At 38.0% G+C, this 27,351-nt stretch overlaps 1 protein-coding gene across 3 annotated transcripts; it reads right to left on the bottom strand.

Annotated features, from left to right (window-relative positions):
* Window positions 1-327: 327 nt before the first annotated feature.
* jcada (junctional cadherin 5 associated a) lies at window positions 328-27,351 on the bottom strand. Of its 3 annotated transcripts, none has more exons than XM_055176016.2 (5): window positions 27,193-27,338; window positions 25,337-25,465; window positions 11,243-11,708; window positions 4,351-8,378; window positions 328-2,339 (listed from the first exon to the last, which is right to left on the bottom strand). In XM_055176016.2, the coding sequence occupies exons 3-5, from the start codon at window positions 11,593-11,595 to the stop codon at window positions 2,305-2,307; spliced, it is 4,416 nt and encodes a 1,471-aa protein (XP_055031991.2). In that variant the 5' UTR covers window positions 11,596-11,708; window positions 25,337-25,465; window positions 27,193-27,338; the 3' UTR covers window positions 328-2,304. The 3 variants fall into 3 exon arrangements, with proteins under 3 accessions (XP_055031991.2, XP_055031992.2, XP_055031990.2); XM_055176017.2 differs by lacking the exon at window positions 25,337-25,465 and adding an exon at window positions 26,097-26,270 and having other exon boundaries at window positions 27,193-27,332; XM_055176015.2 differs by lacking the exon at window positions 25,337-25,465 and having other exon boundaries at window positions 27,193-27,351.

The following is a 27,351-nucleotide window of genomic DNA, read 5'->3' as shown; positions in this document are numbered from 1 at the left end:
TTTGCATGATTATTATGGGGATGTTTTATGACTACCATCTTTATTACAAAAAAATCCACTTATCTGAGTGAATGTGACAACAGAAAAGCTTTTAATCTAATTGAAGACCTTAAAATAAAATTAACAAATACACTAAAGTCTATAAGGGACTAAATGAATTGTTTGTTCCAGTAGGCTTATCACTGTTATTACTACAATTTAAAGATGTGAATTGGATTACTTTCTTTTATGCGTTAAGTCTTCATAAAGTTTAATTAAGCTGTCAACACATTTCCCATCAATTTTCTACGTTACATATATGAAACCAATATATGAAAATAAAACAAGTCCATGTAAGGAGTTTATTCATCATGAGCAACCTGCTATAATACACAAAGGAATTTCCTCTCAAATGCTTCATTCACATTCACCCAATACTGTGAATCAGAGACTACTAAGTAAATACTTAATTTACCCCCAAAATAGCTTGTTTTAAATTAAAAAAAAATTCAAAGCAGGATACAAATGTGCACAATGTAGTATAATGAATATATTTTTAATGTCGTACCAAATGCAACTGTATGCAAAACATTTTCCTGACTCCAGTTTACATCTCCTATCTCATGCAGAGAAGGCAAATCAACTCCAACCCATACAAAATAATCATGTACAGTTTCTGTATGAAAATAGAAAAGATATTAATTGCCATATATGTTATGCAACAATATAATAATTCATTTTGAAAAGAAAATTGTACAAAGTGGTAGAAACAATCATACTTACAACACTGCAATGCTAACTTACAAAAAAATGTGAAGAATGCAATGTTTCATCGGTTTATTGTGCAATATTATTAAACAACTTGTTGAATTTATCTATCTACATGAACTTGCAGTTATTGTAATGCCAGCAATGGAAAATAGCAATAGAAATACTACTGTAACATTACAATATTTGCACTTATTATCCATAATAAAGGAAGAAATGACTTTCTGGAGTTTTTGGCTGAGCTAACTATTTTCTGTCTTTGGATGTGCTAATAATTCTTTTATTCATTTTCTGCCCGGCATGGAATGCAGCTATAAACAACTTGTCGAGGGACCCACGGCCCACTTCAATCTTGCATGTAAAGAGTCATAAAACATAAGAAAACCAAGCAATAATATGGTAAACTATCTTACAAACACTACAAGCTAGTAACTTTCAGAACTGAGATTGAATCACAGATACGGATTACTTTACATACTGTATGTAATAAAATGCATCAAAACAACATATAATACCTTCTGATATTTGTGCAACAAAAGGCACAGCACACATCACAATAAAAAAATCCTTCATTGCAAGAGTACTACAGGATAATAATCATAAACATATTCAGGTATGATATATCCGTAATGATTGTAAGCAAGCAAACCAATTCACAAGTTAAAATACAAAATACTTCTCGAATATATTTTCATCTGTACAAGTTGATAGCTTAATAAAATAAATACATATTTATTTTTTATTGCATTTTGAGGTGATAATATACATTTATCAAATTGCTACCTTGAAAAGCTCAAACCGCATAATATGAGATATGAAAACTATATGGGTGCACAGTCTCATTTAAAGCAATTACAATTAATACTGTCTGATGCAGTTAAGATTAAAGCTGGAAAGCAGGATTTCACACAAAATATCCTGGACTTGTTTCAGCTTTCTTCTTAGCTGCCAGTTTTTCCCACCTGTAAACCAGATGTCACGCTTTCCTTTTAACATTTCTTACAAAAATAGTTTGCTCTGTGATTTAAAGCACAGTGTAATGTAACTGATTTAGCTGCTACCTCGTCAGTTCAATTCATTGCTTTGATACATCAATGCCTCCCCTTTTCTTCTCATTGGTAATACTACAGAACTAAGAAGTGCAAGGATTTGTGTCTTTCTTCTTGTTGTTGCTTAATGGCACGTTAATGACACTGTGTTCTGTGACAGTCCAACAGAACTCCAGCATTTGCTGGTGCAGAGAAACTCAAGTTTCTTGAGAAAATGATTAAGGTCTACACAGACTGATTTGTAGCTATTCGTGTAATGTCTGAGCTTTGCTTGAAATACATTATACATTCAAATCTCATTATTATAGACTTTCGATGATAGTTAACTATTACAGCCATCAAGAAGTACGTAGAAATTAGTCTTAATATGGACCATGAAGCTCATCTGCCTGCGTATGAACTTCTGTGACTGTTGTTAATAAAGCGAAAGGCCTGAAGATCTCCAGTTCTGTTTCATTAGAGCAGATATTCCAGAAAGGTCACACGTTTGCTTCGACAGCGTCCAAGTTCAGACTCGCTCCACACGACTGGGGTCATATGCATCTGAAGACAAATACAACATATTGTATATCAACCATTCTGGCAGAGAAACACATGAGAACTTTGCAGATGAATGTGTCTATACAGTGTAATACATCAGAGGATAGTTCCCTCTTGTGGTGAAGAAACCTTATTACTGATCGACCCTTCAATGTAATACAGTGGCATGGCAACTAAATTTAAATGGCTTAGTTATTTATGATGCTAAAAGAATATCAAGCAACAGATATATTTTACATTACAGCAGTATATTTAAACCCTGCACTGTCAGAAAAACTGTACCTTTCCTGTTGCTGGGTTGGTACCCTTAGGTTTCCGTTTTGTACCATTTTAGGTATGCTAAATAAATTCAATGTTGTACTTTTTTGTGTACATTACTGTACCTTAAGGATCTATTGTGTACCTTTAAAGGTACAGTTAACTGTTTTGTACCCCAAAATTTAACTGGAACAAAATTGTTCTTTAGAGCAGTGGTTCTCAAATTTTTTTGTGTACGGGCATACCTTATGACATAAAACATACTTAAACTTAAAATTTTAAAATATAAAATTATACAACATAGTGCTGTAATTGGTTAGTAGCCTTATTTTTCTCAGGTTTAATACACAGGTTTTACACAGAACACATGGTAAGTTTATGTAAAATAAATTGTCATAAAACTGGCACCCCCTGGCACCATCTCGCGGCCCCCAGTTTGAGAACCACTGCCTTATTCAGTGGCTTGCCCCAGCCGTGGTAGAGGCATCAAGCGCGAGTGATTTTAATGTTAAGTCAATGTGAAGACGCGTTGACGCGCGTCTGGAGGTCTTGCGGCGCGAATGAGGCATTTAGCGTAGCGCGGTAAACGCGATTCTGCATCATTTGCGCGTCTAGTTCGCGCAAATGGTGCGAATTGAGCGTTGCCAATCAGGAGCTTGCTCTAGTAGTGACGTGATTACAGGAAGTAAGCGGAGTCGCAGAAGCCCCTCCCATGACGCGAATTTCCGCATGAATGTCTCGATGACTAGAATTTCACGCGCAAATGAAGCGAGTTAACTCAAAGTGTTCAAGCGCCAAACTAGAAGCGGTAGACGCCTTAAACGCGGCTGGTGTGAACCCAGAGTTAGAGTACACAATAGGTCCTTAGGGTATAAAATTGTACCCCAAAAGGTCAATTTCAATGTGTTGTATACCCATAAAGGTAAACTGAAAAAAAAGTTTCTTAAAATATATTTTTTTAAGTTGTTGGATCTATGTAATTCAATTATGTACCCCAGTTCTTAATGTTACCAGAAATTAGATGTTAATTTAATTTGAAGAAAACTTAATTTAATCATGTGCAACCGGTTTCCACAAGTTTTTTTCATATTACAAAAATGAACCTGTGAGTGTACCACCCCACCCACAATTTTAAATCTTTATTAACATTTTTTTCTGACAGTGTGTAATGGTACACAACATATTCCTGAGAGTAACTCAGTGGGAAACTTATGAAAGGCAAAAACCACAATAGCATCTAAAAAAACCCTTCACATTTGGAAGTGGACTAATATAACATTTTTTAAACTTATATAATATTATTGTTTAAAGTATAGAATTAGAAAATAATCTTTCCAGTTTGATATAATATGACGAAAAAAACCACAAAAAATCTTTTGGAAGTGTCCTTTTTTGTAACATCCATAACTAATGTATAGTGTAAGTTCCTCATTTAAAACAAAAAACATATGCATATACATGTATTTTTATGATATCTGGACTCACCATAAGAGGTTTATGAAAACATAAACAGTTGATTATAAAATCATTTTTGACAGAAAATGTAACATCCATAACACTGGAATTGCTTAATTGTGTAATATAATAATGTAATTTAATATAATATTTCCATTATTATAGTTTATTATACTGAAACTTATACTACAATATACATTAAAATAATAATTTTACCTATACTCTGAAGTCAGTATTAGTGAATAGGACTTTACGTGCAGCCTTAAAAACCTAATAATAGTAAACTAATAATTGTACTGACCTGAAATACATAGTTTGTCATCCTCCTCTATTGCAGACACCACATTATCCATGTTGAATGGTTGTGGCAGGGTAATCTCTCTTTTTGCAACCTTACCACTACGAGGCTGTGGGATTGGACGTGCCATAGACTTTGGTGGCTGATTTGATCTGTCTTGTATCAGGTCCTTTGCTGTCATTTTTTCTTCCTCTTGAGCCTCATCCTCCGTATGCATATAACTGGCAATGTCCTTGTTTTCACCTGCTGCAAACTCAATAAATTGGTCTGTCTGCTTCAGTGTTTGGTCCACTTGAACTGATTCTGTTAGTTCTCCTTCATCTTCAGAGCCTTGTTCTTCCTCAGTCTCTTTGGCCAGGGTGATCCTGGTGACTGTTCTCACTGATGACTCACTGATCATTTCTTCTTTTGCATAGATGCTGTGCTCCATGGATGCTTGATCATTAGTGGATGCTTGCAAATGGTCCCATGGTGCTTCTGTAATCTCATCAAAAACGTTCTTGTCTCCTCCACCAACACTTAATGTCAACTCCTCATGTTCTGTCAGTGGAAGCGACAAACATAAATTACTTGGAGGAAACTCAGGCAACTCCAGCACTCCAGAGGGAACTCTGTGGCCGTGTTTCTCTGCATTAATTAAACCATCTCCAGACTCTGGATCTACTCCAAGTTCTACCTCACAACTGTTCTGTTCTGTCACACCTTCATGACTTTCCATAGACCTACATGGCACTTGCTCGTACTCTCTACTGACATTCTGCATCTCCTCATTTGAGCTTATCTCTTTGGTTTGTATCGGAAAGGCTAAACCATCCTTGACTTCTAAAGTGGTTTCTGCTTCTTTTCCATCGCCCTGATCAACAACCAGTGATTCAACTGGTACGGCAATGCCAAGTATCCTGGCAGCACGTTCCTCAATGGACTCGTTTTCAGGAATGCCTTTGGCAGACTGGACTTGGTAAAGGTTGCTAAAGTCTTCTGTCTGCATGCTGTTGGCCTTCTCTTGACTTAATAGAGTCTCAAGGTGTTCATCTGCCAGCGTCTTTTCATTACTCCAGCTGAGATACTCTGAATACCAATTGTCATCATCGTCTTCGTAATTTGCTTTGAACCTAGAATGGAGACTCTTGATTGCACGGATACGTGAGGACCTGCCCGATTTGCCAACTTCTCCTCCTGCTTTCTTCTCATTGAGGGCTTCGGAATTAAAGACATTGTTATCGTTCAAGCTTTGAGTACCTTCAGCTAACTCAGGGCTGTGCCTACTCAGATCTCCGCTACTGTCTGATGATGTAATGTGTAAAGTCTCACAGACCTCCGAATTGTCTGAAGGGCTGGTTAACATAGGAGACTCAGGACTCATGTATGTGGGTGATCCTGACGTCACTGTGTCTGGAATGGCGGTGTACACTGTTAAGCCAACATCCTTAAGCAAGCACTCTTTCGGCACTGTGATATCCTGCCTATGCATCCCTGGATTTATGTGCTCCTTTTGGAGAACCTCAAAGTTTACATAAATGTTGCCTTTGGCCTCGTGTATTTCTTGGGTTTGGGTTTCCAAGTTTATCTTTGCCCTGGAGGAGTATTCTGGGTGTCCTGCTATTCTGCCTCTGCTTCCTGAATCTGACATTACATTTAAGTTATTTCTTTTCAAATGCTTTTCTGTGACTTGCACTACATGTGACGCCTGGCCAATTTCCTCCGTTAACCTAAGTGGGTCTGTTTCCTGTCTTGTATTGTTGACCTCTGAGCTAGCGCTGCTCAATTCCAGGATATTGTTTAATGCGTCATCCAGCTCCTCTATATTTTGGTCAACATTTGGACACTTGCCTGTCTGATCTTGTATCTCTTTATTAAAAGACTCCAGCTCCCCAATGGCATCCCATTTTCTTCTATTTACTGGCTTTAAAAGGAACTGTCCAAAAACCTCTTGCCCATCTGCTGTTTGAGTCTTTCTTAGCAAAAGCTGACGGTCTGGCGATGGTGGTGTTGGTGATGACTGGGATAAAGTGGGGCTCTTTATACTTGAATTGCTGCCAGCACGAGTTCTGGAAAATGCGCTGTTGCTGGAAGGATTGAGATCTTTTTGACCAATCATGGGATATCCGTAGTTGGCACTACAGTTAGCTCCATCCTCATTATTTGTGGTAGCGTGAAGGGAGGGAAAGTCATTTGACATCTGGACAGGAGCTCCTTGAGCTCGTGAAACTTCAGGAGAGCCTGTCTGAGTTTCCTGGTTCCTGTACTGATCACCAGGCCAGGATCCTGCATAAAACAATTCATCGTCTTGGCTTGCGTTAAAAGACCTAACATCTACAACTTCTTTCCTCAATGGGGAATTTTTAGAGGTTTTAATAGATAGTGAGCTGCTGGACTGTAATTGCGAGTCTTTGATAACTGGAGTTATTGAAAGGTTTTGGTTGTCAGGTTGTACTGCTGTGTTCTCCATAGAGTTTGCTAGTTTTTCATTGTTATTTGGGTCAGAGACTACTTTGTTTGCTTGCATATTAATAGGGACAGAAACCAGACAAAACATTGTCTCTTTGAGCCTCTTTTTCGAGTTTTTCTTATTCTCACCAACAGTTTTCGGCTCAATTTTCTTTACTTGTGTTACCGTCTCAATGTAACTCTGATTTGATGTCATATGAAGAGCAATTGTATTGCCATGGTCAGCTGGATCCCTGTTGCAGTTTGGATCGGATACTGTGTTTGATCTTTCTGTCTCTTTCAAGACTTCCCTTTGCATACTGTTTTCATTAACAGAAGAGTCCCTTATATTGCTTTGACTTGGTTCAGTGTGGTCCAATGGTTTCTCTTTGAGTGGCAATGCACTTTCAGTGCTCTTCTCAGTTATGTGGTTGACTGGAATCTCATTTCTGATGTTTCTGATTTTGTCTGCGTCTGTCAAAGAGTTGCCATCTATCCCTGTTCCTGAAATATGCCTGACGCGAGGGTCATCAAAGGGAATGTACTGAACATTACCCATCCGTTCTTCGCCGTAGCCGGGATATCCCTGTCTCCTGCAGGGCATACTTCTTCCATCCCTGTAATGATCTGGCCAAGCCAATCCAGTCTGCCTGATAAACCATTCCTGCACTTCTGTCATGGCAGATCCCTGCATATATGGGTCACCTCTGTACTGGTGGTTACCCATTGAGATGGGATAAGTTCTGTGCCCTGCTTTAACCACAGGCTGCCTCCTGTAGGATGGCGGAGGGATATAACCAGGGGGCTCTGAGCCAGAGCCTCCAAGTTCTTGTACAAAGTATTCTTGCCTCGAGAAAGGCAGTGGAGTCCTGTCTCTGGCCCGAGGGGCGATATCCCCTGTAAGAATCTCGGCGCTCCCACGCATCTGCTGGTGCACCTCATAAGATGGAGGTCTTAGAGGTCGACTGAATCGGGGTTTCAGTGGTGGCGCGGACTGTGCACCTGACCGGTCTGTCCACCTCTCCCTTCTCTCTGCATCACTAAGATGTCTTCCATGAGGTTCTCGTGTATGATGGCCATTTAACCTATAGCTTCCATACGAATCCTGCCCAGAGGTTGGTATGCTAAAGTACTGTAGGCTTTCTGATTGAAGAGCCATTCTGGGCAGTGACTGAGACTTGCTTTTGGTTCTGGGTGGAACAGCTCCTTCTGCAGTCCGTGGCCTGCGTTGCTCCTGTGCCATCTCATTTTCGGATGGCTGACGACTCATGCTGGTCATTGGACGCCATTCTTCCGTTCCCAAACTCTGGTATTTCCTTTCAGCTGCAATTCTCCACTGGTGCAGGGCCATCTCTCTCTCCCTGGCACGTGTGCTTTCTGCCCTGCGCTGTCTTACACGGTTATGCTCCTCTGTGCTTAAGGCTGATTCTGGTCTGCGCTGCATGCCCTCTGGCTTGTTGGGAACCCCTCCTGAACTTCCACGTGGGTCCCTGTAGTCTGCATAATCCAGAAGCACACTGAAGTCCTGACCTCTTCTTCGCCAGTAGGACACATCCTGCTCAGATCTAGGCTGGGAATGTATTCCTCTGTGGCTATCGTAAAACCTGCATTAAAAACACAAAGAATGTCAAAGATTAAATTTCTAAAGCTATACTACAGGCGATAACACTAGGATTTTAAGACAAATATGAATATTAATTATACACACAAATATCTTTATTCTAGCACTTCAGTTCAGTGGTTCTTAACTAGTGGGTTAAAACCGAAAAGTAGGTCACATATCTTTTCCTAAAAGACTCAAGGACAGCAGAGATAAAGAACACAATATAATCATGCAGAATTAGATACAAAATAAACAGGTTTAGTGAGGCTTTAAAAGAGTAGAAAACCCTGCTTAATGATTTATTTTGTTACTGATGTCAACTGGGGTTCATCATGTTAAACACTGCAATACTCTGGTGTATAATCATGTATCCCCTAAAGAGCAAATACAGGCAGATGCCAATAAGGACAAATTGCATGATATGCCCTACTGTTCGATGTACAATACTTTACATTGGATTTTACAATAACACAGTACAGTAGTCAAATAAAAAACAAGCATTCATCATCAATAATGAAAAATGCATATAGTTTATGGTCATATTAAAGGGATAATTCACCCAAAAATGAAAATCTGTCATCACTTACTCTTATGTTGTTCTCTTAGAAAGGATGTTAAAAACAACACAATCAGTGTTAGTTTTTGGACAAAACCTTAAATGCGTTGTCACAAAATACACACATCTCTGTGTTATTATTGGAACAACACATTTTGTGTTACTTTTAACACAACTTGTGTTGTCCCTTTAATTTATTGTAAAGGAGTAGTCCACTTTAAAGATGGGGTCCATTGACTTTTCATATTAGGAAAAAAATACTATGGTAAGTCAATGGGCCCCATCTAAAAAGTGGACTAGCCTACTCCTTTAACACAAAATCAACACAAAATTACACATATATATTATAAGTAGCATAACACAAAAATGTGTAAAAAAATTCCACATCCTTTCTTAAAGCGTATTTATTTGTTCTGCTGAACACAAAGGAGGATATTTTGAGAAACGTTTGTAAACAATCCGATCAGAAGCCCCATTGACTTCCATAGTATTTTTTACCTACACTGTAAAAACCTAGCATTGAAGTTAAAAAAAAACGTTTTAAACATACTTTTTTAAGTTTTGACCTGTGAGTAGTTGACATAATTTATAAAATAGTCGAAGTTGTTTAAGTAATATATTATGTCGATTTGACAAAGATGCAGATTTTTTTTTACAGTGTACTATGGAAGTCAATGGGGCTTTTGATCGGTGAACTATCCCTTTAGTAGATCATTAATAGATCGATTCAATAATTGCGCACTGTAAAAAATCTTTGCTGCCTTACATTTTTTGTTCAATCAAAAATGTTTACACATCATTTTAACGTACTATTATTTATCTTGATAAGAGATGATTTGCTACAACTTACAACTTGACTTATTTCAACTAAAATTTATAAGTTATAGCAACTCATCCCTAGTCAAGATAAATAATAGTAAATTAAAATGATGTGTCTGAGTTGATTGAACGAAACAATTTAAGGCAGCAAAGATTTTTTACAGTGCATTTTTTGTTGACATTTTTGTTTATTTTGGTCAGTTTTGGTACTGTGATATTGTAAAATACAATGTAAAAGTCTTGGTAATGCAAGCCGCAATTTAGCATTAAATGTCACTATGCAAGCTCATACAGTGACATCCCACTAACACAAAACTAAGAAATGAGTTTGCTGTTGTTGACGACATGGTCAGCAAAGCAGCAGACCTCCAGAGGCACCTTAGATTTGGAGGTTATTAAGGTGCAAGCAAACTAAGATAAATGAGCCTTTTTTCAGAAGCAGGGAATTAACATGGCTTGCTGTAGCCTGGTGCAAGCAGTTGAGTCAGCACTGAAGGTCTATTTTCTCATCAATATCATGGCAGCAGGAAGCATATGATCTGCATCTTAAACAATCCTGACCTGCACCCATTGAAAGATCATAGCGTAATAGCAGCTGCGTCCATTAGCTGCCCTGAACTGCTGAGTCTGAAACGGCATGCAATTACTTGAAAATGCAGAGATGCGAGCCATAGCTTAATAGCGTGACAATAATGTTGTCTAAATTGATTTGCAGTGATTAGTGCAACATTAAATATCCCATCAGTTCAAAAATCAATCAGTCAGTCACTGTCTGTCTGTCTGTCTGTCTGTCTATCAATGACATTGACACAAGGACATTATGTCTGATTAATTGATTGTTTAATGAACATAAGTATATGAAGACAAAAATAACAATGTTCATGTCAAAAACCAAGTGACCTCTAAAATATATATATTTTTTACAAATCAATCTCTGAAGCTGTTCTGCGACAATAAGGCTTACAGGATGCAGATATTCACATTTATATGTATAATGTTTTATTAATAACAGCGTTATATAAAAGATTATAAGGAATAAGGAACTGAATATTGAGCTGACAAAGGGCTCGTGGGACATGTAGTTTACAGCTCACTCTGCCTGCAGAACTGAGCATGCTCAGTAGAGGGTGCTGCGGGATTTCAGTACTGTTTACCCCAGCACGGTACCGTGTGACTAAACCGCACTGCAAAAATCTGCTAAACATAGTTAATGAATTCATCGGCTACAGGGTAAGGAGGAGTGAGGTGAAGCAGAGCAGGGATGCAAGAGAGTGAAGGAAATAGAAAATGTAAAAAGTACAAAGATTTTAGAAAAAAAATGACATGAAGATGAAAGAACAAACAAAAATACGAGAGATTATAAGGGGAGGAGAGGAATAAAAACAGAGTCCTTGACAGCTCCAACCTTTACATAACACTCCCAACCTCAGATCAAAGAAACAACTGGAAGAGATTAGAGGTGATGCATAGATGAAGAAGTAAAAACTCACCCGCTGTCTGTGGTCAGACTGTCTTCCGGCAGACGTCCATCTCGGAGGTTACCGTTGTCCACGTCTTGCGTTCTTTGCTTTCTGACCCTGTTTTCGGTGTCACTGGGGAATCCCCTGGCAGGAGTCTGTCTGATTCCTCCACCGCTGTAAACATGGTCCCCCTCATAGCCGTTTACCGCGCTGTGTCCTTTCCGCTTCTCTTCGATTTCACACCGGCTGTCGCTTCGTGTTGGCAGACATTTTTCATAGGTTGCGGGGTGGGGGGACGACGAGTGTGAAACAGGGACATTGTTGCTGTTCCTTTGTGGGACTTTGTATCCGTGAGAAATGAGAAGGTCTTCCACGCTGTACATGGCTAAGCGGTGTGTTGTTGCTTTTAGTGGCTTGTGGATGTGAGTGTCAGATGAATTCCGCTTCTAGACCAGATGAAGCAAGCTCATAAACAGCTGCACAGGAGAGGCCATCACTATGAAGAAAAGATAGAAAACAGGATGGTGAGAAAGCAAGAGGAGGAAGAGTATGAGATAGAAAGAGAGAGCGAGCAAGCGAGAGAGAGACAGAGAGATGGGGAGAGAGAGAGAGGTGAGGTTAAAATGATTTTGTCTTTTTTAAGAGGAGAGCTGATTGCCCCCAGTCAGAAGGGACAGAGAGCAAAAAGCCCTGCTGTGCCACAAGAGAATTCACTGTCTGTTTGTCTATCCATTGAACCAGCCCATTTTTTGCCTCACACCCTGCCTTCTACAATTTCCTCTGTTCTTCAGCCAAAACACAAAATCTATCCAGATCTCTGGATACCTCACTCGCAAAACTTGCAGGTGTTTTGGAAAATCCAGAGCCATGAAGTTAAACAGTTTTTATTTGTGATAATCTTAACAAATTCTAGTGTGTGTGTACATGTTTGACTGCACTTGGGGCAAAATACCATTTGAATAGCTCAGCCAAATAATTTTCTAGTAATGTCATCAAAATCAGTCATTATTATTAGTATCTTAGTGAGTGGACCTCACTAACATGACATCAAGGGGTCTGGGTGTATGTGTGTTTGCAGTCTGTACCAACTAAATCATCTCAAATCCATATCCATAAATCAAATCTAGAAGGGAGAAATGAAATCTAATCTCAGTAGATCAACATCTGTGCCTTTGAATATCCAACAGAATAAACTGAGGTTTAAATGGTATAGACAAGAGGAATGATCAAACAAACCTTGAAGAAACAGTACAGAGAGGTTACCTAACTTGCCCTAAACAAGAAGGAGGGAGAGAAAGAGATGCCTACAACGTTGCTTACAATCTCCCATCATTATTAAGATTACTGATGGTTTCTTGATCTGCAGAGGGTGAAGTCCAAACTGAAGCTTAGATTTCGGCAATATCTGAATGTTCTATCAGTTCAGCATTCATAATCTTTCTAAACCAAAATCTTTTTGTGGACAAATTCATCATTTTTTTCTGTCAGTCTTTTAGATACACTAAGATGTCCCTGTCGATGCTGAATTATTGATTTTTGAAAGCGAGACAGATGACAGGTGACAGTCAGGTGATGTCTCGGGTGAAAGCGTGAAAATAAAGTCACATTATTTTCTTACTGAAGACATTAAAGAGTCATATAATGAAAAATACATGGGTCATTCCGCAGAATCGGTGTCATCTGCATGTTTTAACCCGTCAAAATTGAAGTTAATATTTTTCTTTTTTTAACATTAAATTTAATAAAAACATGTTTTACTTTTCAAAATGAGTATTGGTCAATCTCAGGTAACTAGTTTATTTTTTTAACATGGTTTCTTAAAGGAGCATTTCACCCGTAGAAAAATTAATCTTTATTGAAAGTAACAGGACTGAGTTTTTAGCATAGATTTAGCAAATACATGAAATATAGCTGCAGTAAATATGTGCTAATAGCATAAAGACACTTGCAAATTCTATTGATTTACCAAAATGTTTTATTTTAAAATAATCCGATAATATCAAAGAAATAATATAGAAAGCAGGACTGAACATTAAGATTGACATTCACAGTCATAGCATCAATATCATAAATACAGCTGGGGAAAATAAGTATTTGACACATCAGCATTTTTATCAGTAAGTGGACTATTGATATAGTGGACTACAATATTTCCACCAGATGTAGCCATCAAGCCAAATAATAAATTCATACAAAGAAATCAGAACATTTAAGTATACAAGTTGAGTCATAATAAATAAAGTGAAATGACATAGGGAATAAGTATTGAACACATGAAGAGAACAAGGTGCAAAATGGCATAGAAACAGCTTAATCTCCTTATCCGTTTCAATGTATATATATATATCTCCCAAGAGTTTTTCCCTCCTAGGACTTTTTTTTTACTTCCCCGGCTAAAAATCCAGGTTTTTTTCTCCTAGGGGGAGGCAGCCTTCTTGGGCTTAACTTCTATACGTTTCATTAGTAATACGTTCGCTTATAATGTTGATTTAAAGCCGCAGCAAATTTAGCTGCTTGTGCTATCGTGTATTATGTTGTGCTATCTGTCGATTTTCTGTGCTTTTCACTGCATCTATTATGTAAAGCTGCTTTGATACAATTACCAAATTGTGAAAAGCGCTATATAAATAAAATTGAATTGAATTGAGAAACCCAGGAGATCACCTGAAATCTGTCAGTATTGAGAGAGAAACCCTGCCCTCTATCAATACTAATTGATATCAGCTGCTTTTGTCCTAATTGATGGCCTATAAAGGCTTCTCATTACCCAGGAGGCACACAGGAAAGACTTCATGATGTGTAAAAGCAAAGAACTCTCCCAAGATCTTTGTAATCTAATCGTTGAAAAGCATTTCGATGGGAATGGTTATACGCCCTTTCTAGAATGCTGAATGTTCCTGTGAGCACTGTGGGGGGCCATTATCCGGAAATGGAAAGAGCATCACTTCACCATAAACTGGCCACGATCAGGTGATTCACGTAAGATCCCTGTCCGAGGAGTCCAAAGAATAAACAGGAGAACCACTTAGGCAGAACTTCAGGAAGACCTTGCATCAACAGGTCTTGTTGTTTCAAAGAAGAACTATAAGCAATGCACTAAACCGCCATGGCATCCATGCACGCTCACCACGCAAGACTCCATTGCTGAAGAAAAAGCATGTTGAGGGTCGGTTAAAGTTTGCGAAAGAGCATTTGGAGAAGCCTGTGGATTATTAGTAGACTATAGTATGGTCAGATGAAAGCAAAATTGAACTTTTTGGCTCAGAATTGAACATTCCACACCATGTTTGGAGAAGAAATGGAACTGCCCACCACCCCAAGAACACCATATCAACAGTTAAGTTTGGAGGTGTAAGCATCATGGTTTGGGGCTGCTTTTCAGCAAGGGGTACTGGCAGACTTCTTATTATTGAAGGCAGGATGAATGGAGAAATGTACCGGGACATTCTGGATAAATATCTGCTGCCATCTACCAGAAATCTGAAAATGAAAAAAGGTAGACAAGCAAGACAATGATCCCAAACACAAGGCCAAGGAAACAATGAAGTGGTCAGTCAATCACCTGACCTAAATCCCATAGAAAATCTATGGAGAGAACTGAAGATCAAAGTTCATAAAAGACGCCCAAGGATCCTTCAAGATTTAAAGACCATTTGTGTGCAAGAATGGGTCAGAATAAACAATACTTATTCCCTGTGTCATTTCACTTTATTTATTATAACTCAATTTGTATACTTAAATGTTCTGATTTCTTTGTATGAATTCAATATTTGGCTTGATGGCTACATCTGGTGGAAATTTTGTGTCAATAGCCCACTTAGAAATCCCCTTACTGGTAAAAATGCTGATGTGTCAAATACTTATTTTCCTCACTGTATATACAGAAAAGAAAAGAAAAAAGTGACTTTTGATCTTCACATGACATTCAAAAGATCCAGATCATGTAAATTCCTCTTGAAAATGTGACTTGCGGGATATTCCTAAATTTTGGGTAACAGGACTGAGTGAAATCCTGGGGACATAACTAAAATGTGCATTTATCTAAAATATTACGACTTTTCAATGGTAAAAAATATTTAAAGCAAAGATGGAATATGAACCCACACAAAAATGCAAAAAGTTTAAGATATATAAAGAATTGTTTGCTTTATATTTAAAGGTAAAGAGATAGAGAGCAGGGACAGATAAAAATGCTATTTTTTTTAGTGTTCTGTATAGTTTTTATTAATGTTTTTATTAATGTTTTAAAATATTTAGTTTAAATTTGGTATTAGATTAACATGCAGGACACTTTGCTTAATAATAAAATGTATTTTAGAGTTAGTTTTTTGCATTTTTATTTCATACATATATGACCTAGGGAGAGAAATGGCACAGATTCGGTAGAATGACCCACATGCCTAAATGTTTTACCAAAGAACAATCTAAATTTTTTTGATCTCTATGATGGTTGGTCTTTACCTCTTTTTGTCTCTCTTTATGCAGTTGCAAGAGTAAAAACTCTACATTCAAGTTTTATCAAAGACATCACTTACCACAAGCCATATCTTTCAGAAGCGTTTGTCTTTCTATCATCCAAAGGTCGAAATATGTACCCCAACTGTCACTGTGGCAGTACTCTTTAAAAAAGTACAGCTTTGCACCCAAAGAGTTCATATTAGTACCTCAAAAATACATATTACTATCTCAAATGTACATTGGTACCAAATGTATACGAATGGTAAATATTAGGACCTTTTTAAAGGATACTGCCCCATTGACAGCTGGGCTGACCACTTTTTTAGCAGTGTGGTGGGAAGACTTTTCAGTGATCTTTTACTATTGTCTTACTCTTTATACCGACTAAAATATGTTTTTACCCACTAGACCTAACCCTCACACAAACCTTATTATTAATTTATCTACAAATCTTTATTTTGAATGCTTGGATGCCATTGCACAATGTAGAAACCACACAACTTTCTGTATTCAATTCACCGCACAAACACCCGTCTACGTCCCACAGAAAACACAGCTACATTCAAAAGCCAGACTTTGGCAAAAACTGAAACAATTCTAGGGTCCATGGGGATGTTTAATGGCATAGAAAAGTCTGTCTGGTTCAGAATACAGCATAGGTTTAAGTAATGACAAACTGCTGCTGAGAGCACAAGTACATTTATACAATTGCAGATCTTTGAGATGATTGCAAACTTTTTTCTTATTAATGACTTGCTTTTATGACTAACACATGTTGCCAGCTAAAAATGTACAAAAGCACAAGCAGAGCAGTGATGTCATTAGGATGGTTTAAGCCAAAACTGAACAATAACAGTGAATCATTGGATTCCACTAAGATATTGAGAACTTTGGCTTCCATAGACTTTTCAACAATAAACATTCAGGATCACTCTTTGTTTTCTGCATTTTTAATTTGCAGCTTAATCTTAAGAGAGAAACCTATAAAGACTATGAGCTTCATTCTAAGACGGTTGAGACAGAAATGCCTTTCTCATAAACAATCACACATTTTTTTAGATCGAGATCCTCCCCACCCCGCATTACCCTCACCAACACGCCCACAGAGCCAGAGCTGCTGCCATGACAGTTTGGTGTCAACTCTTTTTTCCTAGATTTAGCGAGATTTCTGGAGTGTGTTTGAGAAAAACATTTAAAGAAAGAAACTAATGAAGAGACAAATCACTTTGTCCCTCAAAGTAAAGTTTTTTTTGTTTACTAAACAAGCAAGGGATTTTCCCAAAAGTTCTGATTACACCAAGCAATTAAATTTGTAATTTGACACGTAAATTACTAAGTAAAATATTGAATTTAAAGAGACAAAATGTAGTATGAGATTGTGAATGTTTTGGTTACTCATTGGGAATGTATTGGTTTGTGAGGAGAAGTAAGTGTTGAATAGAGGCCAGTGGCGGCCGGTGACTTCTTTTATCAAGGGCGCTTGATGCGAAGTCCGTCACAACATGTATGTAGCCCGTCATGTGTGTGGTTCGTAATTTCACAATATGTGTTCGGCACATCGAGTGAACACATGTGCATCACGTGTTTTGTCCAAAAGAGTGCCTATTGCACACACGTCTAAAGGGTTTATGATAAAAGATGAAGGGTGGAAAGTATAAGAGGAATTTGTGACATTAAATGCATAAACTATATAGCAGTTAATGTTATCTACATAAATCACAATTACCGTTTTATAGCAAATGTGCATATCGCAATGGTTTGAAATAACTGAATGATTTTAATACATCAAAATGTTACGTAAAGTCAAAGTTTTAGGCGGATGCCTTATTTTGATTTTTACAAACTTAATCATTATCAAACATTATCATATTGTATATATCGCATTTTAGCAAGCTATTACATATTGCATATAAAGTTATCTAGATGTTTATTGTAAATAAGAATACCTAGTGATAGTTTTGAAATAACAGTTCTAATTTATTGTAAATAGACCATTTGCATTGTATGCTGTTGTTTTCCAACCAAAGCATGTATGACTTTTTTGGAATAATGTGCGCTGATGGGTTCTGCCCAATAAAAGCAGAAGCGCTCATAAACAGGGCCAATTTTGATTTCATGTCGATTTTAACTTGTCTCAATCTCTGGAGTGACAGAACAACTGCGTTGAGACTCATGATGTATTACCTCATCAGACTAATGTCTCCTCAAAAATTGCCTAATAACCGTGAAATAAATATGAAAGTAATGGCCTGCACATAAAAGCCCGGAACGACAGCCACTGCTTGCTGACACGCCATCTCGTAGACTTCTAATTCAATCTAAATAAGACTGGAAATTGAGCATCTATCAAACTAAAAACAACAAGCTTGACAACAGTTCTATTAAAAGGGCGCCACACCCCATCATTGTTCCAAACATACCAACAAAACTCCTACGCTGTCCCTTAAGAGCCACGTGTTCACATTTGGACAACAGTCTGTTCATCGTAAACACTGTTACATCATAACAGTTAACCTCCGTTTCCTGAGGATGTGCATGGTTTGAGGGAAAGCCAATGGCTATGGGTAGAGAGGGCTGAATAAACTTGACAGCTGAACACTGATACTGAGAGGAAAGAGATGAAGCCAAAACAGAAGAAAAGTGCTTCACCAAGCTGTATTTTGGGCTGAGTTAAGTATCTCCATCTTGGCAGAAGCAGGATTTTATTTCATTTCGGTTTCACACAAGTATAATGTACTGGCAACTCTACACAATCTTTCCCTATCCATGGCCTGCTCGTTCATTTATCTGCATTAGCATCTTATGCAGACTGTGAGGTGTGTTTCAAATGTTTGCTTTCTCTGCTTTACAAACCAATAAGGTGTAAACTGATCATTCACATTTACCTAAAAAATATTTTTTCATAAATAAGGCCAAGGACTAGGGTTGTCACAATGATTAAATAATCGTCTCATCGCAATGGTTTGACCTCCCATTTCGATGATTTCCGATCACCGCAATGATCGCACATCTCTCTAAAACACACAAGGGGGAGCTGCAGTACCTGTATAAATGAGACCGTATCAGATTACTTTTAAATATGTGTTATAATATTTACTGCCAGATAAACCTTGCAAAAACTTTAATTTAAATAATCACAACAATGTGTGAAAATTATTTAATGAACAAACAAAAAATGTATGAGAATTAAATGTCAAAAGCAAAAAAAAAAAACCCAGTAAATTAATCATCATAACCATCAAAGCCCTAAAACAGGCAAATAATCGTAATAATCGTCACAATTTCGTAGACAATTAACCATCAACCAAATGTAATAACCGTGAAAGCTCTACCAAGGACATCAATAAGATGTTTACATAAAAAGGTTGGAGATCTTAAATGCTGCAATATTTTTAAATCATGGTTGGGTCAAAAAAGGACAAGCCTAAACGCTGGGTAAAAAAACGATGCTGGGTTGTTTAAGCCCAAACTGCTAGGTTGTTTCATGACTGGGTCAGTCGCAATGGTTGGGTTTGTCCCTTTTTGGCCCAAGCATAGTTGAAAATAAAGCATTTTTTTAAGTGTATACTGTTAGAAAAAATGTCACAATAGGTACCCTTACTGAGGCAGAACCCTTTTAAAATATATGTACCATTAGGTATAGATACGTTTATCAATATGTACCTCTGAGATTCTAATATGCATCTTTGAGGTACTAATATGAACTCTTTATGTACAAAGGTGTACTTTTTGAAAGGGTACAGCCTCAATGACAGCTACACTCTAAAAAAGCTGGGTTATTTTTAACCCATCGTTGGGTCAAAAGGAGAGGAACCCAGCCTGTTGGGTTGTAATTATACCTATGCTGGGTTGTTGTAACCCATTGTTTTGTCAAATATAGTAGTCGACCGACATGGTTTTTTGATGGCCGATGCCACCATGAAGAAAGCAATGTAGCTGATTGGGCGATATAAGGCAGATATTTAAAATATATCATTATAGTAACTGAGAAAGATACAAACAATTGGTGAAACTAAATAAACATTGATTTTGCATGTTTATGCAATATTCTCTTAATTTAAATAACTTTTAATGAGGTAAAAATTATAATGGGGTTAAATAATTACTGCTTATAGATTAAGATAACATGCATAATTAATGAAAAAAGAACAGTGTTTAATTCTTTATAGGGCTGCTAACCTACAGTAGGTGTTTTCAGCATATTAAAATAGTCTCTGGTATCCCCAGAATGTGTTTGTAAAGTTTCAGTTCAAAATACACCACAGATGCAATGAAAAATGCGCTGTTTTTGTGTGTGTTTCTTTAAATGCAAAAAAGCACTCCCCGTATGCAAAGTATGGTGTCGTGCGCCAACCGGTCTGTGGGTTTCTGCGTGGGCTTGAGTGTATATATCTTGGAACACAATGTTACTGCGCTAACGTGACCCAACCGGAGAATCAGATATCTGCCTGGGCAATATATCGGCCGACCTCTAATCAAATATAAATATTTTATGAATTAATTGAACACTTGAAGGCTGGGCTCGACCCTTTTTACATAACGCTGTGTTATAATAAACCAGCATTTTTTACAGTGGATGGTATATATTTTGACCATTTATTTTGAAAGTAGGCTTTGTTCAACTGTAAACGTTAGAAAATGGCTTTGTATACACCTATATAAAAATGTGCTGATCTATTGGGCTTTTACTTTTAATAATTTAACAGAGGAGTCTTATATATTATATACAGAGAGCAGTACAATAGCTTGAGCTGAAATATAATTGCGAAAGAAACAGACAACAGAGAGAAAGAAATAAGTGATTTTTTAAAATAGGAACTGAAAAGGGAGTGTCTTTATTTATAGTTTTGGATAAAGTCCACACAGAATATGCAGGCTACATCTTCACCCACTTCTAGAATGTAATGACAGTCTGCAACAGTCAATGACTCTCAAGAAGTAGGTCTAATCTGCATCCTTTGAGGATAGCCAGCTACTTAAAAAAGTCCTGTTATTTTTGAGCTGTGGCCGTGGAAATGACCCCTTTGCTTTCCCTGAAAAGCGTGTTTTCAAAGAAAAGACTACAAGAATGGTGTCGCTTGTGGCACTAGAGAAATGTTTTCAGGGTCTGGTAATTCAATTGGCAGGAGAACCAAAGAATCATCAAAGCAGGAAAGCAAAGCTTTACCAGACTTGAACTATAACCACAGTTATATGTCCCTGTTTTTTGTGTTCTACACTCCTGAATATCATTTAGTTTTCAATCCACACATTCCTCATTGATTTCAGAATTTCAAAAAGGACTACTGTGCTTATTTACTTTAGCAATAGGTTTCTGTGGTGTGTGGAAAGATCAAAAAATGCCATCTCAAATTTCTTCTATGAAACTTAGAAAGAAATGACATTTAAAATTGTGGCTTGGGCTGTTTATTCAACCATCGCTGTGGGTTAGTTTTTTTCTCCATATTGAAATGTGTAGCATTTTTTATCAATGCCTGGATACTTTCAAGGTCAGCTGCTTTGCTGTGTCTTGTGCTAGGGAAGTATCATTTTAAGATCAGGATGGACCGATACAAAATGTCTGTGACGAAACTGACATTTTTATTACATCTACAGATATCGATAGTTTTGCTTTTACTCCTTGTTTCAAAGTATTATGTTGTAAAAGTGCAGAGCATACAAACTGCTAGGGCTGTGACGTGGCACCAATTCACAGTGGTGGTGCGGTGGTTATAGATTGTGCATGTGTTTGTGTGTAGGCACGTATGTGCACGCGCACGTTAATGCATATAGGTCTTATATATAACGCAGAGTTTTCCATACATTGATTTATCTTTGGCGGCCCGCCACAAAATTAACACTGGCCACCACAAATAGATTTTTCATGATTCCCATTTACATTTTTATTTTACTATTTAAAATGGATTAATTCATTGTAGCGAGTGCTCAGCGAGCCTCTCTCTCTCTCTTGCATGCAGCGCCTCAACAGCGCGTGCCACCTCCTCTCTCTCAAGATGCGTGCAGCGCCAGCGCGCCTCTCTCACATAACAGTGAAAAGTATTTTAACCCCGCGTTCCTCCGTGTACTTTCTCTTTTTCGCCTAAACGTCAACACTCACAGATGTTACTAACAGAGATGGCTGATCGAGTTTATCATGACTTAACGAAAGGTTAGCAGTAGTGTTTCCATACATACCCGTTGAGTCTGTGTGAGAGCTCTCTCCCTACCTATGATGTTAGCAACCGTGTATTCTCTCATATTTCTGAAATTGAATTTGAAAAAAGCACTCATAACACAACAACACTGATGAGAAGAGCAACATCAGTGTAAATGTATGGTGATTTTGTCAGACGATGTCACGTTTTTAGCAGCTGCTAAGAAAGAGCTGATTGGATTAAACAAGGAGTTACTGGGTCGTGGGTCATTACTGGGTCCTGTTTAGTCACTATTTTATAGACAACAGAACAGATAATATGTAAAAATAGCATTCAGTTGTATTAAAATGCAATATAATGTGACAGATCAAAGAGTAAAACACAACGCAATGATGTCACCTATATGCTAATCGACGTGTGACGTCATCACCGCCACAGTCTCTCAAAATCCTTTGGGAAACCCTGTAACACATATATTTTGAAATATAAAAATGTAAACGAGGATCAGATATACAGTTCTTAACAAATGTGCATGTTCGAAGGCGCCAAATTCTTTCTCTGCAGATGGGTGCTTGTCACAGCATCAAGCAATGCTTAGCAAGTTACTTAGCAACGAAAGACGCTCTGGAGCGCCCACGCACTTTGAAGGGAAGTAAAGTGCCGTGGTCATGTTTTTCACGAGGTTTTAGACGCGGCATGTGAAGTAAATGTGAAGCAACAGTGCATACATGCTTGGCCATTCCGGTGGGTGCTCGAGTCGAGCCCCGAAGCACCCACTGGAATGGCGTCTGGTGGTGCGGTGGTTATGACAACCGTCACAGCCCCAAAACTGCAATTGTCATTGTCACTTAAAATAATCACACAGCATGAGTTCTGATGCGTTTTTCCGCGCCTTTTAATTTCCATGATATAATAATATGCCCTGATCATTGGCTGTTTGTAAAAATCGGCTGATGTCCAATAGTGGGAAAACCGATTATAGGCTGATACATCGGTGCATCCCTAATTTAAACAAATGTTTGTAATTTGTACACACAAAAGTTGATGACCGTAAAAAGCCTTTGACAAAAGCACTTTTAGAGCAGGTTTAATTTTAACTTATTCGCAAGAGGGTCTTAATCTGAAGCCTTTTCTTAGTTAACCTGACTATCCAAGAGACCACAGTGGCAAGGTTTATCAGTCAAAAACACTCTGATCAAAGAATTGGAACACGTAAGCATTCTGCTAATTACTTCTCCTATCCTGCCAAAAATATGATCTCAAATCAAGGGGAACAATGCTTATTTGAACAAACATTCCTCTTGTGTTAAAGAAAAACTGGTACACTATCATTCAAAAAGGGCAATAGCAAAACACCAGATGTGTATACATATAAAATTAAATAGGGCATCTTCTAATAGCTCATACCCTTCACACCCCAACAGGACATTGAAGCAGGTGGCTCTTTTCATCAGAGGGAAAAGCTGACCAGTGATCCTTATCAGTTTGTATTTCTCTCCTGAGCTTAATCACCAGGCAAATGCATTTGACCAGAGGTATCTATACAGGAGTATGTAGGAAAAGTGCAACAGTCCATCTGTTTTCCATATGAGTTTAAAGCCTCTTCTTCATACGCAAGGGCTATATACTGTAGTAATCCCTTGCACTGCATCTCTTTTAATTGCCATTAGGCCATTATTTTACTGTACTGTTTCATCTGCAGATGGTTGCACTTTGCTTGTTTAATGTATTTCACTACCAAATAGCTTGACTGATCTTAAAGTACATGTTCGGTTGGCCCACTTTTATTGCTATGATATATAAGATGGGAGTACATGTGGGGAGAGCATGTCTTCATTACTCCTCTCTTCTAAATCAACAAACACACACAAGGTTAAACGTTTGACATTGATTGATGTAAAAATTAGTTGAGATCTTATTGTGTCCTCTGTTTAGAATTGACAATAAACTGCTGTCCATAATTTGAACGAGTAATGGGTAAATATTTATAGAAATAAACAAGATTACGTTCAGAATTCAAAACCTGTCTAATGTTTTTGTCCTGCAATACAAACAAAATCGATTCCGAGACATCGTTCTCTAAGCAAAATGTTTTCTGAATGAGGCAACTATCATTGCATTAAAGGTGCCATTTGTAATAATTGAGGTAAAAGATTTTAGAAAATTAGCTACACGCATCAAAAGAATTAGAAGAAATAAGGGCAAAGATGTCATTAAAAAAATGACAAGGTATAGTGCTGCAGAAATATCAATCTGAATTAGCATGCTAAATTACTAGCTACAGCCCGACTGGTGTTGTAATACCAGTTTCGACCATGGGAGGCGGTATGCAGGCCACGCACATAACAGCCATCCAAACTGCAATACACGAATAAGTCGCGTGTGTGGGACTACAGCCCTCTACTACTACCGCTGCGTCCGAAGCTGACTTGTTGACTTAAGAAGCATGAAGGCAGCTCAGAGAAATGCAATTCGGACAGCCATGGATTCGGACATGCCTTCCTGCCTTGCAATAGGGTTTTCGGACGTATTTCAGTTCAGGGAAGAGAGTGGAAGAATGGCTAAAGCAAGAGACATTTACCACTACCACAACCATTTGCTGCAGGGAACAACGCGCTCGGATAAAATATGGTAAATAAAGGAACCGAACCAGAGTAAATACTGGCACTGCTTTTCATCGCTGGAGACAACTAATGGACATGAAAGAAATGAGGTTCGACTCCGAAATGACAACATTTCTTTTCGATTGGTAAGTAAGATACTGTTAGTATTTCGCTAGATGTTCACTTATAATAGGCATTGCAATAACCTATGCTCAGCTTGTACAAATTATCGCGCATCCTTAGCTGTTAGCGGTTAATAGTTAGCTCTACCCACGGATCCGATCCGGTTTTCACCCGTTATCTACCAAGCTGAGGCTAAAATGTAACATTAGCTAAGAAGCTTGAAATGTCTTCGATGATAATGAACACCAAATGGACGCACGAAACGTAGCGGAAAACATTGCAATTTTAATGAGACCGAATGTTTTTTTTGTGACTAATGATAACTTAGTTGCTAATGTAAATCAAACTTGATATATGCTGCTAAATTTGCAGCTGCTAAATTAAAATAGACCAACTCACTTTCTGGAGGTATACTGCCCCCGTCTGTTTGGAGTGTGGAGTATGAATTGATTTTTTTTTTGGCGGATATTTTAAATGGTCCCTTTAATCTATTATGAAGGAGCATTTGTGCTCCCAGCATGTTTATAACTAAAAGTACACTGTGAACATATAAAGTCTATTGAAAAGGCTCAAAATCCCCATGTAATCACGGTACGCATGTAATAAAACAGACATATTTATAGTGCCGTTTTAATCGGAAAATATTAGATTAAAACTGATAATGTTACTCTGGTCAGCCTGTTTGGTAAGAAACAGCCATCACCACCTCATTCATAAAAAACTCACTTTAAGTGACTAACTGCATGTGTATAATAGCGCTATCAGCACATTTCCAGGAAACAGACTCCAGCCCTTTCTCCACGTACCATTAGATAAGTGATGCTGTGTGATTCAGCTCTCTTCCTCTTTCGTCCTTCCGCTGACCTCCCATTCCTTCAGATTTAAGGAATACTTAGGTAGTCTATATGGATGTATGTCTTCATAGGTCCTTGTTACTTGACAAAGATAAATATCTCAATCAATATATTGGGATATATAACTATAATAATAAAGCTGACTATTACTTACAACATTATTACAACAACTAAGATGTGCACATATATATAAGTTTATAACTAATCACTGTGACTAACTTTCAATCTCCTTTTGACCTCAACTTGACCTATTCACATTTGCCGTCATAAGACCATTTGTCTCATCACCTTTCAAGACCAGCTTCCAAGTTTATAGCTTCATAAAACCACTTGAGTTCTTGCTCTTAGCCTTTGGACACAATTGCTCTGGTCATAGAGGTTATATTGAGAACAAAGATCTGCAAGCCACATGAGGACAGATGTGCAGACTTGATTATTTACACCATTTCCAACAGCCTCCAAACTGGACCTTGGCTTTCCAAAACACGCTTTTCTTTAGAAATATGATATGCTGTCCCAGAATTTCAGTCTGATCAGAAAACATTACTTCACATAGATAAGTGCTCAAAAAATTCTCCTCTGCTGCCATCTAAGTCAAGGCCAAAAGCAGTTGACAGACCAACAACCACCTTTAGAAAATTAACCATGGTTTGAGTACATTTTATCATAGTTCTACTACAAATATTATGGTTAAATTATAAACTATGATTACCATAAACTCGGCTTACTGTAGTAAAATCGTATTTCAACTTTCGTAAGGGTATAGCTTAGCAATTGAGTGGCCATCCGGGGCAGAGTTGTTGACCTCGCGCCTCCCGCGCGCTTGACACAGGTCGCTTCCTCTGCACGTGACATGCCTGCCCTTTGAAGTTATTCACTAACCAGTCTGTGTAAACACAACAGGAGACTGTTTTTCCGGACACTTTAATGACAAATGCCAACACACCAATGGCAAGCTGTCTTGTGTGATGACCATCCACATGAGAGTTTAAATAAATAAATAAATAAAGATTGTTTCGCGCATGACGACAAAACACACGAGCCGCGTGCGTGGATGTGAGTGCAGCTTCCCATGCGGTTTTATTTAATTTAAGTTGTTAAAATATCCCTTAGGGAAAATAAAATTATAGAGTGACCATATATATATATTTTTTTTTTTTTAAACCACAGTAAACCACCAATATATAGTCGATCATTACAGGTACCCTAGAAACACACAATTTGTAAAATAGTTAAACTGTGGTAATATAAATCAGTCCGCTAAATCAGAACAGCTCACTTTTACCACCGTAAAACCATGGTTAATTTACCTAAAGGATTTACTAAACACAACTTGACAGCAAAGTTATACATTCATGATATGTCAAGGATAAACCTCATCCCTGCCATGTATTTTCACCGTTTACCTCGCTATGTAGCACACACATCTTGCGCACTGCGCCCGACCTCTAACCACATCATTACAGACAACCAGCAAGCAAGTCTGCTTCATAGAGGATGTTTTATCCATAAAACGGTACAAATAGGCTAATAATTCATATATATAGTGGCCTGCAATTCATCTCTGTTCAGAATATCATGCCTGTATGTATCCAGTACAGATGCAGGCACATAACAGGACGCTAGATTCCTCAGTGAAATGTTATCATGGAGATTTAAGTCCGTTATCTCGCAAGTTTATCCCGATGCGCGTCATTCCCTGCCTATATCGAACGGCTACCAGCGTCAGTAGATAAAAAAGCGCGTTCACGTTAAGACGCCTCGTGAATTAGCCCGTTTAAAGATATATAATGTCCTTTGACACGTACCTGAGATGTGCTCTTTCTGAGGTCCCAGGGAATCCTGTGTTTAGTTCCTGATGTTGTGCTGTGCATATCTGAGGATTGTGCAGAGCAGAGGGAGAGCTCAGATGTGTCTGCTGTGCGTCGGGTGGAGAGGGGAATGGTTCCTCCCAATGTGTGGGTAAA

Source organism: Misgurnus anguillicaudatus, chromosome 4, assembly GCF_027580225.2.
Source record: "Misgurnus anguillicaudatus chromosome 4, ASM2758022v2, whole genome shotgun sequence".
NCBI lineage: Eukaryota > Metazoa > Chordata > Actinopteri > Cypriniformes > Cobitidae > Misgurnus > Misgurnus anguillicaudatus.
The sequence above is the reverse complement of the archived record's forward strand: the minus strand, read 5'-3'. Positions and strand labels throughout refer to the sequence as shown.

Coding starts and splice junctions, on each gene's coding strand:
- jcada (XM_055176015.2), bottom strand. CDS start 11,595: ATGTACAGCGTGGAAGACCTTCTCATTTCTCACGGATACAAAGTCCCA. Junction 8,379..11,242: donor AGTCTGACCACAGACAGCGG/GTGAGTTTTTAC, acceptor TTTTTAATGCAG/GTTTTACGATAGCCACAGAG. Junction 2,340..4,350: donor TGACAAACTATGTATTTCAG/GTCAGTACAATT, acceptor ATTTGTCTTCAG/ATGCATATGACCCCAGTCGT.